General features: G+C 38.6%; 1 protein-coding gene across 13 annotated transcripts in view; it reads right to left on the reverse strand.

Annotated features, from left to right (window-relative positions):
- The window catches only part of dock7 (dedicator of cytokinesis 7), a 166,750-nt gene that overhangs the window by 45,278 nt on the left and 108,103 nt on the right, over positions 1-13,369 (reverse strand). For all 13 annotated transcript variants that reach the window (XM_072574022.1, XM_072574020.1, XM_072574016.1 and 10 more), the window contains one exon: positions 12,685-12,781. In XM_072574022.1, coding sequence (XP_072430123.1) covers positions 12,685-12,781 — 97 coding nt within the window. The remainder of the gene's footprint in view (positions 1-12,684; positions 12,782-13,369) is intronic.

Raw genomic sequence — 13,369 nt, forward strand, 5'->3', positions numbered from 1 at the left:
TTCTGTTTTGCTTTCTATTTCCTTTACTAAAGTCTTACAGGCTTACTCTAGTTCTATGGAATAATGCAGGATAAACTCCAGCACCTAAGGAAATGTGTGAACCTAGACAGTGAGAGTGGAAAGGCTATTCCATGAGGGCAGAAGCTAAGACAGGCATATTCTTGATTATTTTATTTCACAGAACACACTAGGAAACAACTTAAAACAAGAACAATGATTAATGTTCCTTTCTTAATTTATGATTTGATGTTTAAAAATAGGTTCCAAGTACTTTTTTGATTGCATTTAGTTGACTAACTCCAGGTTTAAACAGGGGAGGTCACTGATATATATAGCTCAGATTAGAGTGCACTTATACACAGCCATCAGAAGAAGTGAAAAGTATGTATTTTAATTTGCACAGTTAATCACAGATCCAGCACAATATCATTGGGAGAACAAAAAGAGAAATATAATCTGGAGACAAGGAAGAAAATTACTTTTTCTACAGTAGATGGAGCTCCATTTCTGAAACAGTCGATGCATACAATTTTTCCTGAATCAAACTACACAAAGTTTACAACTGAACATCATCTCTGTTTTTTTGATAAATATATTGTTCAATATTCAGTTTCTGAAAAATATATTTCTATTATCTTAAGTTTTTATTAACTACCAGGATAATGATTGTCCCAAAGCACAAGGATGGTAGCTTCAATGTTTTGACTTGATTACATGGTTCCTTTTAGATGCAGCGTAAATTGGGCTTTATTGTGGATTCAATTTAAAGACAATATTTCAATAGAATTTACTTATTGTTTCCTTGAGAAAACAATAAAAAAAATTCAAATCACATGACTGTGCCTTTATTCTGAACCCACACCACACCTGTACTTATCCTACACTTTGCATTTGGAAAAGCCACGTTTCCAATGCAATGATAAAAGTACCTACTAAATCACCTCAGCCCTTTCCAGTTTTTCTAAATTGCGAAACACTATATTGAGGACAGGTTCATGCTAAAAAAAGATGGTTTAAAAAAAGCCAAATAAAATTCAGCCAATTAGCATTAAAAGGCAATAATTTCAGGTTTTGAACCGTGGAATATAGGAGATGGGAAAGATGGGAGGATATAAAATAATTGAGTGTTCTGGAAAGAACAAGGTGGAGAAGAAGTCTAGGATAAATTAATTTTAATAGAAAAAGAAGTGACATAAAGTAATGCACTTTCATTCCTGAAAAGTTCAGAGAAGTTTTTACTGCAATAAAATAGAAAGGTAAGATGTTGGTCTGATTCTGATTCTAAAGTAACCTGTTCAACTTGAACAGGTCCCAGCTCCGCCAGAAATGGTCCCAATGCCTTAGGAATCTAAAGCAGTTGCTTCTGCACCATCTCTCCAACCACAAATTCATCTGCTTTATCCTTCCATTTCTATACTCACTACAGTGTGGCACCTGGAATAAAATGAAGCTTAATACCTTAAAAGACCTACTTTTCAATACCTTACTTCACTCTCTACAGTCAGTTTGCAGGAGCTTTCTTCCTTTGTGACTGATCCCAACGAAGATCACAACCTCTGGCTGTTCACCCTTCCTCTTCAGAATGCCCTGCAGTCATTCCACAACTTCTTTGCCTCTGGCAGGCAACATACCATCCTGGAGTAATATCTATTGCTACAGAAACACCTCACTAATGAATCTCCTATCATCTCTATCTTTTCACTTTCTTGCACTCCAACTGAGTGGTTGAACCAGCCACAGTGCCATGGCCTTGGCTCTGATAGCCTCCACATTGGAAGTCTCATTCTCACCGTTTTCCAAGGCCAAAACACGATTTGTGGGTGAGATGCACTTGGGGGATGCCCCCATTACTTGCCTGGTTCCCTTCTTTTGCACATTCATTTTTGTCCTGCAGCTACTTAAGCTGCAGGGGAACCACATTCTGAAATTAGTTATCCATGAACCTCTCAGCCCCATGAATGCACTGTAGTTTGGGTTGCTCCAGCCAGAGACACCTTTTGCATACCCAGCCATCCAGACAGATGGGAGTGTCAAGGACTTTCCAAACAATGCAGATGAGCAAATCATTGGCATGAGCTCCCCAGACATAACTTAACTAAATATTTTATGCATCCCAGCTTTTATTTTACTCTTACTCCTACTTGAGTATACACTTGAAAAATTCTTATTTAGGGTCAATAAGCCCTTAATTCTATCAAGTGAAGAAATTTAGATTTGAATTTCAAAAATTTTAATTATCTATGCGAAGTTTTAAGCTGAACTAACTGTCTTAACCTATATTAGTAATATCCACAAGAGTAAGGCACAAGAGATAAGATAGAAATTCCGACAAATTATTACTGGCCCTCCTGTGACCTCATTCATTGATTTTTTTTTGAAGTTGCTGCACTGCCTGTCTACTTCTGGGATCTCTAAACTCTCACCCATTCTTTCAACCTCGCTCATGCTCCGGCTTCCAAATCCCACACATGTCTGTCACCAGTCTGTATGCTTGTAGGACCACTCTGCTCTTGTTTCTCCATTTAACCTCACTACCACTGCTTCCAAGACCTAGATAGATCCACCACTGGTCTGTTTGCATTTTGTGGGCATCTACACAACCATGTGGAAAAGTGCCTCAGTTTTATACTGTTGGTAAAAAACAACACAAACCCAACTTAGCCACTCCATACGTCAACTCTCTATCATCAGCAGAGTGACGGAAGGAGGTATCAACAGTGCTACCAAACAGCACTTGCAAAAGAATTACCGGCTCAGTTTATATTTCACCTTGGCCACGCAGTGCATCTCTGGTCCAAACACGAACAAAAGAGCTAACGTCAAAAGAGAGGTGAGAATGATTGCACTTGAAATCAGACAGCATTTGATCCATATGATCAAATGTAAAATCAAGAAGCCCAAATGAAACTGAAGCAAATGGGAAAGGGAAAAATTCTCTGCTGTTTGGAGTAACAGTTAGCATAAAAGCAGAATTTTGTAGTTTGTGGAGGTCAATCATCATAATCTCTGCAGGGATTCGTCAGGATAGTGTCGCAGGCCCGAGAAACTTTAATGCTTCATCAATGACCTTCTATCCCTCGTATGGTCAGAAATGTGGATATTGGCTGATAGTTGCACAATGTTCATTGCAATTCCCAACTCCTCAGATACTGAAGGAGTCCATGTCCATTCACAGCACGACCTGGACAACATTGATGTTTGGACTGAAAAGTGGCAAATAACATTCATGCTACATCAACACCAGGCAATGACCACTTCCAACAAGAAAAAATGCATCCCTTTACATTCAATGGCATTACCATCAATCTAACTCCACTATCAATATCCTTGTGGGGGTTATCATTGACCAGAAACTGCAATCAGCCAACCACATAGATACCATTGCAGCAAAAGCAGTTCAGGGTACTCCCCAGCAAGTAATTCACTTCCTAACTGCCCAAAGCCTGACCACGATCTACAAGGCACAAGTCAAGAGTGTGATGAAATACTCCCCACTTGTCTGGATAGGTGAAGCTCCAACAAGACTCAAGAAACTCAACATAATTCAGTACAAAGCAGCCTGCATGATTGGCACCTGACCTCACATTTTCAACATTCTTTTCCTCTATCACAACACAGAGTGGCAGCTGTGTGAACCATATACAAGGTGTTCTGCAGTAACTCACCAAGGCATCTCTGAAAGCAGCACCTCTCAAACTGGTGATCTCTACCACCTAGAAGGACAAGGGCAGCAGGTGAACAGGGAAACCACCAGCTGCAAAGTACCCCTCCAAGCCACATACCACCTTGAGTAGAATTTGATCACCATTCCTTCAATTTTGCTGAGTCAAACTCCTGAAGCTCCCTTCCTAACAGCACTGTGGGTGCCCCTACCACCCTAAGGGCTGCAACGTTTCAAGAAGGCAGCTCAACACTGCATTCTTCAGGGCAATTACGGGTTGGCAATAATCAATGGTCTTGTCCATGCCCATATCCACAAATTAAAAAAACCAAAACACTGTACTTTTTATGATATCACCAATGGGTAACATATAGATGTAAAAATGAAAGGACCAAAGATAGGTGTTGTGACACCAAGGATATACAGTGTAGAAACAAAACATGAAGACATTAGATGTGATTATAGGTAAGAAAGGAAAAATGTGAGAACAGTCTCACCAAGGTGGATGAAACCTTACACTGTACAGGTATACAAGATAAATGTCAGAATTTCCGTGGATGTTTGGACCTCAAAGAGAATCAAGAGTTGTTTAGTTGACGCAAAAGAGGAAAAACCAAGCTTTTGGAGGTTCCTTGTGCAATGGTGAGACTTCGACTGGAGACATAAGAGAAACAGAGAATCCAACACAGGCCAACGGATATGGAGCGACAGCTAATATCTGAATTCATGTTTGAAGGTGCCAAGGTGGAAGGTTACCAATATCACATTGAAAGATTAAGATGCAGTAACTGGAACTGTAAAACTATTCCTTCACTGCTGCAGCAGCAAAACCCTGGAAGGCGCTTCCCAGCAGCACTGTGGGTGTACTTGCAGAAGACAGACCACAGCAGTGCAAAGTGGCAGTTTACCATCACCTTCTCAAGACGAATGACGTAGAACAAATGCTGACCTTGCCAGTGATACCCACATTCTGTGAAACAACTACAATTGGCAAAGCACTAAAATAAATGTAAGTCTGGCTGAAAATATAAAAAGATCTCCAGGATGGTGTGAAGTAGTGTCCACTTAAGTTTCTCAGCAGAAATGAGCAGCTTCCCCATAGTTTTTGCACCTAAATGCAGCAACATTGCGGATATGTAAAATAACCCAGGATGATGCTTTTTAATGTATTGTTACTGTTTAGATTCTAAAGTGCATCTAAATGAGTTTTTGGATTTTGTTCTTTGACATTTCTTTTTAATCAGGGTCAGGTTGTAATTTGGAACAATAAGCTGGAGATGGATTTTCCAAGAAATCATGTACCTGTAAAGGCAAACTGGTCAGATAATTGCTGTTATTCTTGTGACTTGAGGTTTTATGACCTGAAGAGAACTCCAGGGGTCAGATGCAGTTGGCAGTTCAGAAGAAATGTCTCACCCAGCAGAAGGGCTGTTTAGATTTGTCAATCTTCAGCTCATCAATAGTCTTAAGTTGTTTTATCAGTCCAAGACGACAAGGCTGAAAAAAGGCTTTACTTGGTTTTCCTTAGAATTCACTGAGAAAAATCAGACATTATAGCCTATATCTGTTTGTTACATTGAGAGACAACATGAAGTAAATCACATCTAATAAATGTGCAGAAAGTTGTCAAAAAGAAACACACCTCATTAGTTAATTAAGAAATTTTAAAGTGAAGAATGAGAACAATGCTTCATTAGCATTGAGTATCTGTAAAGGATATTACTTGGAAAATAATTTGATTGAATCCTATTGCTGTTTATGATAAGTTCTTTCCAATTTATCACTGTACAGAACTTTGTTTTCTTTGCTTGTGTTCTTTGTTAAAATACATTTACAGCCTACTGTGAGTATGTTCAGTGACTGATTACCATAGTAATTGAATTGCAAAATTAAAACTTGTGGTCTAACAAGTTAGCTTTCCTCTGGAATCCCAATCAGCTGGGATCATAACAATGCCGGCAAAATAAGATAATGGCTCAAGCAACAGGAGATGATAATTAATCTGGAATGTTGTCCTGTTCGCATATACTAAAGGACTGAAACAGATGACTACCTTGAACAACAAAACCTACAGACAAATCAATGGAACACCCATGGGATCTCCGATATCAGGGTTCTTAGCAGAGGCAGTAATGCAGAGACTTGAGCAAACAGCTCTGCCAACCATCCAACCCAAACTCTGGGTCCGCTACGTGGATGACACCTTTGTCATCACTAAACAAAACAAGTTAAAGGAAACCTTCAAGACCATCAATAATACCCTTACTGAGATAAAATTCACTAAAGAGGAGAAAAACAACAACAAACTGCCATTCCTAGATGTCACAGTACAGCGAACAGCCAATGGGAAACTTCAAACCAGAGTCCACAGAAAAACAACACATACAGACCAAATATTGAACTACAGAAGCAATCAGCCCAACACCCACAAACAAAGCTGCAGCAGATGATTTCAACGAGCCGACACACACTGCAGCACAGAGGAACCACGCAGAGCAGAGGAAAATCACCTATACCGTGTACTCAAAAAGGATGGGTACCCAATGAACACAATCCACCGATTTCTCATTAACAAACCCAAACAAACAGACAAAACACATCCAGAAACTCTAGCCACTCTCCCCTACATCAAATACATCTTGGAAATGACTGCCAAACTACTCAGACTCCTGGGCATCATGGTAGCCCACAAACCCACCAACACACTAAAACAGCAGCTAATGAACTTGAAAAACCCTATACAGACAATGAGCAAAACTAACGTCATTTACAAAATATCGTGCAAGGACTGTAACAAACACTACATTGGACAAACAGGCAGAAACCTAGCCACCAGGATACATGAACACCAACTAGCCACAAAAAGACATGACCCTCTCTCACTAGTACCCTCACATACGGATGCAGAAAGACACCACTTCGACTGGGACAACACATCCATCCTAGGACAAGCCAAACAAAGACACGCACGAGAATTCCTAGAAGCATGGCATTCTAACCGGAACGCTATCAACAAACACATCGAGTTAGACCCCATCTACCACACCTTGAGAAAAGGAACAGGAAGTGACTTCACCACAGGAAATGACATCACTGACCCAAAGAAACCCAAACATATAAATAGAAAGCACGAATTTTCAGCATTGCTCCACATGAGGCCTACTGAAGATGTTACCTAGGAAGGTAACGAAAGGTCTGGAAATGAAACTCCAATCTCAGCAAGCAAACCTATGTCCAAAACCTCAAACTGAGCTACAAATCTTCTCAAAACTCATTATAACAGATTACATTTAAGAGGGATAATATGTACTTGATAGAAACTCCCAAAACCAGATTTAAAGGCACAAAGCTAACAAAATACAATACAATGCTGAGTTTTGCTGGAGAATTCAAAAAACAGCATTTATATGTAGTTCTTAGTACGCTCAAAGTCTTCTCCTAAAAGAGGCAAAAAATAACCTTCAACTGATGACACTGTTTATTTGTGATTGGTGGGAATACTATGAAATAGGAGCAGAGGGAGCAAATAAATATGTGAAAAAATGGTGAGGGGTGGCAAATGATTATTCTATCTACAACATTTAATGAAAGTATAAACATGATTTTACAAATAATTTACAGAGCCAATCCAGTTCATCCCAGACAGGCAGGATGAGTGAAGAGCTATAGAGAGGAATACAGAGCTAGGTGAAGTAGACCAATGCATCACAACAGAGGATAAAAGATAGAGATGCTAGAGAGAGAAAAGGATTAAAAGAATGAAATATTCAATAGCAATATCTGACCAAGTAACAGAGAACATTTGAGTGTAAAGTACAATTCTGGATTAGTGGTGCTGGAAGAGCACAGCAGTTCAGGCAGCATCCAAAACGTCGATTTCGAAGCTCCTTGGATGCTGCCTGAACTGCTGTGCTCTTCCAGCACCACTAATCCAGAATCTGGTTTCCAGCATCTGCAGTTATTGTTTTTACCTTGTAAAGTACAATTGTCAAGTTAATCACAAAACCTACTCTGAACCAACAAAGTTACACTTCGGGACATCACTGACAACCTTAAAATTACTGGCATAATAAGAATCAGTATGCGCCACAAGTAAAATTGTCAGACAAGTATTTTCATTATGAACGGGAAATATCCTATTATCTGCTAGAGAAAAATGAAATTAATAACAAAAAGAACTTAATTTATATCATATATAAAGTGTTGTTTAAAATAGATCAATTGGACAAATCACATCAAATAAAGCATTACAAATATGAACGGGTTAATGCCAAATTTTGCATTTCTTCATTCGTGCTTCACTTTTTCTGTAAATGCAGTTTTAGTTTTTTATCTCCAAGCTGCATGCAAATCAGCAAACAGACCAGCACAAGCAGAACTCCCCCAGAACTTTCAATGACCAGGCTCATATGCTGAGGAAGCATTCTGCAAACATATTTCAAGCATTGAAACAAAAGCGCACAAACAGCAATTGCACAAGAAGACTGAATAAGTCAAACAACTTAGGTAAAGATAAGCTGATTCTTCCATGGCGTTCACTGGTCATTTTAGTTTGATAACAGTACTATTAGTTTTCTACCTATAACATTAATTTTGTGAAATCATTTGGATTCGACAGCAGAAAATGCATACATATCAGTGGCCATAGCAGCTTTAAGGCAAACTAGACTGAAAAATGATAAAATTTTATCTCACTCAAAGCATATGTGATCTCATTTGCATATACTCAAAACTTTGTTATTTTGTGTTACTACATTCTAGTCAACATCAATTTGTAATGTGTCAGTGTTCCAACATCTAGCTGAGCAATATTGCCAGCTTCTCTTCCACTCTTTCAATATTAAGCTAAATTCAAAGCGAATGTGACTAATATTTTGTCTAATACTATATATAATCCTCTTTCTGTATCTTCTTTCTCAGGTAATGGAACTATGGGGTATAAATATCTTGTAATTATTGCAGTGATAAAACTGTTTCCGCTATTTTTATGGTCCAGTTTAATATAAACACAGTATTGTAAATTTCTTTGGAGGTGGGGAACACTGTTTGGTTAGTGGATTTGTCTCAGCTTTCAAAGACAAAGCGTCACTGGCAACAAAATGAATGGCTATCATATTATTCTGAGAACAGGTAAAGTAACCATTTTGTAAAAGTGTCTGGACATTTGAATTGACCATCTTTGAATATTTTTTCAGTTATCCCAGATTTGCTAAATTTACCCTGCTATACAATTTGGATGAAATCAGGGGAATGGATCTAAGTTATTTTACAGAAATAACTTCTGTTGGAAGTGGTTCTGCTATTAACAATATAGTTATGTCCCAAAGCCATGGTATGTAAGAGTATTGGAGCCACAACATGCTACACCATGGAAAAAGGGAAAAGGTTGCACCTATAACTTGCTATTAGACAAGTTGCTGCAGCACATGAGAAAGTATTTGTGAGCATCAGAGGGATAACCTCTTGGTGCCTATTTCAGGGACAGTATATTAAAGAAAGCAGTTCTATCCTTTTGTGTTGGGATGTAGTTTACAATGAGAATAAAGAATTATTAGGAAGAAGTACTTCCAAAAATGAAATGCCAACCTCAGAAAAAGAAACTTGGATTTGCAGTAACTTTCATGACCACTGGTCATCACAAAGTGCTTTAAAGGCAATGAAGTACTTCTGATGTATAATTATTGCAGTAGTGTAGGAAATGAACACGATTCAAACCAAATCATTATTTGGCATTCAGACACTCAATAACATGCACCCTGCATTATTTTAATTTCTGTCTTTACTTCTTGACTCATGCCGGGATACAATATGAAAAATGCCAGCGACCCTCAGTATTCTACCCAAGGAAACAGTTTACATGTGTGAATCATGATAATGGGTGTTTGTACTCAATTGGATTGGGCAGCCCATCACAGCTCATATCACTGTCCACAATCAAACTCATCATGTTGTCACTAAAGAGTGATCAGGAACAGGGATCTTAAATATCTGACAGTAAATTGTAGCTTTCCTGCCATTCCCCAGCTAAGATCAGCAAGAGAAGTGAAATTTCCTTGCGAATTGACTTTTGGGTAAGGGTGTGGCAAAATATGCGATGTCATCACTGCGCTTGTATTGAAATTGTAAGACAATTTATAAGGAGTGGTTATGGATATAACTTTGTCATTCAGTATTGAGATGAAATGCTCCCCCTAGATAAAAACACTCAGTACCATATCATCTACAGCATCCATAAAAGATACCACTAGAGCTTAAATGCAGAGGAATTTGAAGAAAGAACAGGAACATCATCAAAATACCGAGACAAGAGTTTTCTTGATAAAGTTGAAAATCAACACTAGCATTGGCAACTAAAAGTGGGGAGTATTATTGTAAAAAGAGACATCCTATCAAAGTTTCACACCTTGTTCTTATTGGGACAGATACAAGAATACCAAGTTTCAAAGACTATACAAAGGAATTATTATCCTCCGTGCTTTTGTTTAATTCTCGATGGTAACACTTCAATCAACCAGAGTGAACTTACAAACCATCACTACCCTTTGCTCATACAGTATCAAATGATGTTCCTCTGAGATTTGGTATTCTTGAAATTCCATCCTGATGAGTGCAAGAAGCTATTTGAGAACATGCTTCCTTTTTAGTAATACTGAAGTTCTGTACTGCCAAGCAGTATTCAGAAGATAAGCACTTTATAAAATGTACTAGCACTTACAAAATATGTTGTATTTTTGAATCTTGTCACAAAATTCATAGACTACAGCTAAAATTAGCAAAGTTAGTCACTATTCAATAAACCCTGGTTTGGTAGCGAGTATGCATGAATGTCAGAATCAAGCTTAGTAACTATCACTTCAGTGTAGCAGCCTACTGAACAAATAAAATAGCCCCATAGATATGGGAGGGTGCAGGCATTCATGGAATATCAATTATATTTATCATGTCTATGCTTTCAGGAGAGCGAAATAGTTTCTTGCCGTTCTCACACTATAATTATTAATACAAGCAAAAACACACACACCCTCCACTAGCAGGTTAATGCACCACATAGAAAGTAATCTCATCCCAGATATAACCCAGGGATGAATTTACAAACTTTTATTCTTTTCATCCACATTATGCAGAAGCAGGGATGGAAGCAGCAGCCAGTGTTACCATACCTGACAGATTTCTGGCTTCTTTAACAAAACAGCACATGTGAAGAAATAATTACAGCTTTGGGTTAGGATATAGGCAGTGAGACAGAACAAGAACAAACCTTAACACCCAATAATGTTAAAGTAAGGTTACTACTGGCAACCAGAACTGACTAAGTTGGTGAAAGCTATTATCTGTGTTGTAGTCAGCCATACAGACTGGGAACAATAAGAGGTTCTGTCCTCAGTTTGTGCTAAGCTAACAAGTATGAGACAGGTTAATGGCAGTGGCACTAAAGGTGAGCTTAGTACAAGCATAGAAAGATATAAGAAGGACAGTAGTCCATTGGGCTCATTATATGCTTACATCAACCTGCACAGAATATTGTCACAAAATTCATGGACTCAACATGAAATTAGCAAAGTTAGTCAAAGGTTCTAGCCCAGCACTACTTAATAAACCCGAGTGGATAGCAAATATGCAAGAATGTCAGGTGAAGAAAGATTCAAGCTCAGCAACAATCATTTCAGTGTTGTAGCAGCCTACTGAACATATAAAGTAGCCCATGGATAAGATGTAGAAGAGATGCAGGCATTCATGGAATATCTATCATATTTATCATTTCTACGCTTTCAGGACAGGAAAATAGTATAAAGGCTCATTATATCTCTTAAAATATTCCAAACACTTCACATAGAATAAAATCAGTTAAATGTGGGAACTACTTCATATTAATAAAAGCAGACAGTGCAATACAGCAGAGGAAAAGGCCCTTTGGTCCACCAATGTGATACTATTCTAAACCAATCCTACTTGTATGCACATGGTCCATATTCTTCTATTCCCTGCCTGTTCATGTACCTGTTTGAATGCATTTTAAACAGTGCTCTCACATCTGCTTCTACCACCTCATGAAAGCAAATGAAAGAGTTGCTTTTCAACTAATGTATGATTCCTATATGACAGGTTCTTCTAGACCATCAGCAAGTCCCCATTCTCCTTGTGCAGACCAATGAGTTTGGTAAGTATGGCAGTCCCCAGGCAGGATCTTATTATCTTTAGAGAAAATGGTAGGTTGGAACAACTTTTGGGTCTCAGGGCAGCACTTACAGGCACCCACTCATGCAACTTTACGGGATGTGGCTTCCTACTTACTCATTCCTACACTAACTATTTGAATAAAGGTGGCTGTTGAGCTCACAAAACTACAGGCCAATCAGAGGACCTGCTTGGAAGGATAGTTTTATGACCATGTTTATGGAGCAGCCTTTGAGTACTTGGGCGACATTGCGGTTTTGGTTCCTCTAATCTCTGCAGTTCGGAACTCTGAAGGAGACTTTTCAGCCAGGACCCCTAGCCAACCACTGGCAAGTCACCATCAGAAACCTGTCCAACCTCAGCCTCAGGGAGGGGAGGGGCCTGTCTAGGCATCACCAATCAGCCCCTAAGCTCCTGTAGGAACGATGGCCATTATCCATTTCATCTCATCTCCAACATGATCAGTCAGAGAACGAAGCAACACCCTAGTGCTCAACCTTCCCTCTGATTCCACCCTTAAATTGCTTCGGTGGAACCAGTAAGATTTGTTCCATCAGGTCCAAGTCCGAACTGTTCCTGACCTGACACTTCTGTGTGTTCACTCTCCAACAACAGTTATCTGAATTGTTAGGAAGAACAAAGACTCTGGTATCATTTTTTTCAAAAAAAACCTTTCCTTAGCTGAACTCACTGAGAGTAGTTGCAAAATTTCTAGCACAATACTCCCTCCAACATAAAGAGCATTATTACACATGTGCAATGTTAATGATAACTATCTGCTTCTATGTGCCAAAACTGGAGCTTCAGTTTTCTCAACAAGTCAATTAATCTTCAAATACTTAACTTACTTGTCGAGTTTTTCACTATTTTGTCGCCAGTGGGTCATATCTTTCCTCCATCTCAGATTTTCTTGGCTTCCAAATGCACTTCCAGAAGGACTTCGCTCTGCATATCAAGCACAAAGATGGAGCATTACATTGAGGTCACAGTGACTGATGCTTAAAGGGCAAAACAGCACTTACTGTTCAATGCTCTGCTCCAAAAGATGATGTGAAAAATTATGAACTGTCAGCTCCATACAAGGATCAATTAAATTTTATTACCAATGCAAAATCAGATATACACGTGACAGAAAAAGTTTAACAAATATGCAGAAATATCATTTCAGAGATTAAGCAATTGCCCATGGTAAAATCAGATTTCTCAAAGGCAGAAAGGTAAAAGTCAAAGAAGATTTTCGAAAACTAATACACCGAAATGGGATGGAAAAGAGACAAGGTCAGAAGATAGTGAAAGCAAAGAAAATTTCTGGGATTGGCTGGTTTGGAACCACAGTTGCCATTTATTATTGTCTAAAAGGAACAAAGGTTTCTTGCTTAAAAGAAGATGGAGTAAAATGTGGTACAGAAGGTGTTGCAATACAGATTGAACTTGCATTTATGCAGCAATGGGTAAGAGAGAGGATGAATTGTATTAAACAAGAAGTATATTTGCTAAAACATTAAATACGATGAACACTTCAGTGAATGTTCA

This window comes from Chiloscyllium punctatum, chromosome 7 (genome assembly GCF_047496795.1).
Source record: "Chiloscyllium punctatum isolate Juve2018m chromosome 7, sChiPun1.3, whole genome shotgun sequence".
Taxonomy (NCBI): domain Eukaryota; kingdom Metazoa; phylum Chordata; class Chondrichthyes; order Orectolobiformes; family Hemiscylliidae; genus Chiloscyllium; species Chiloscyllium punctatum.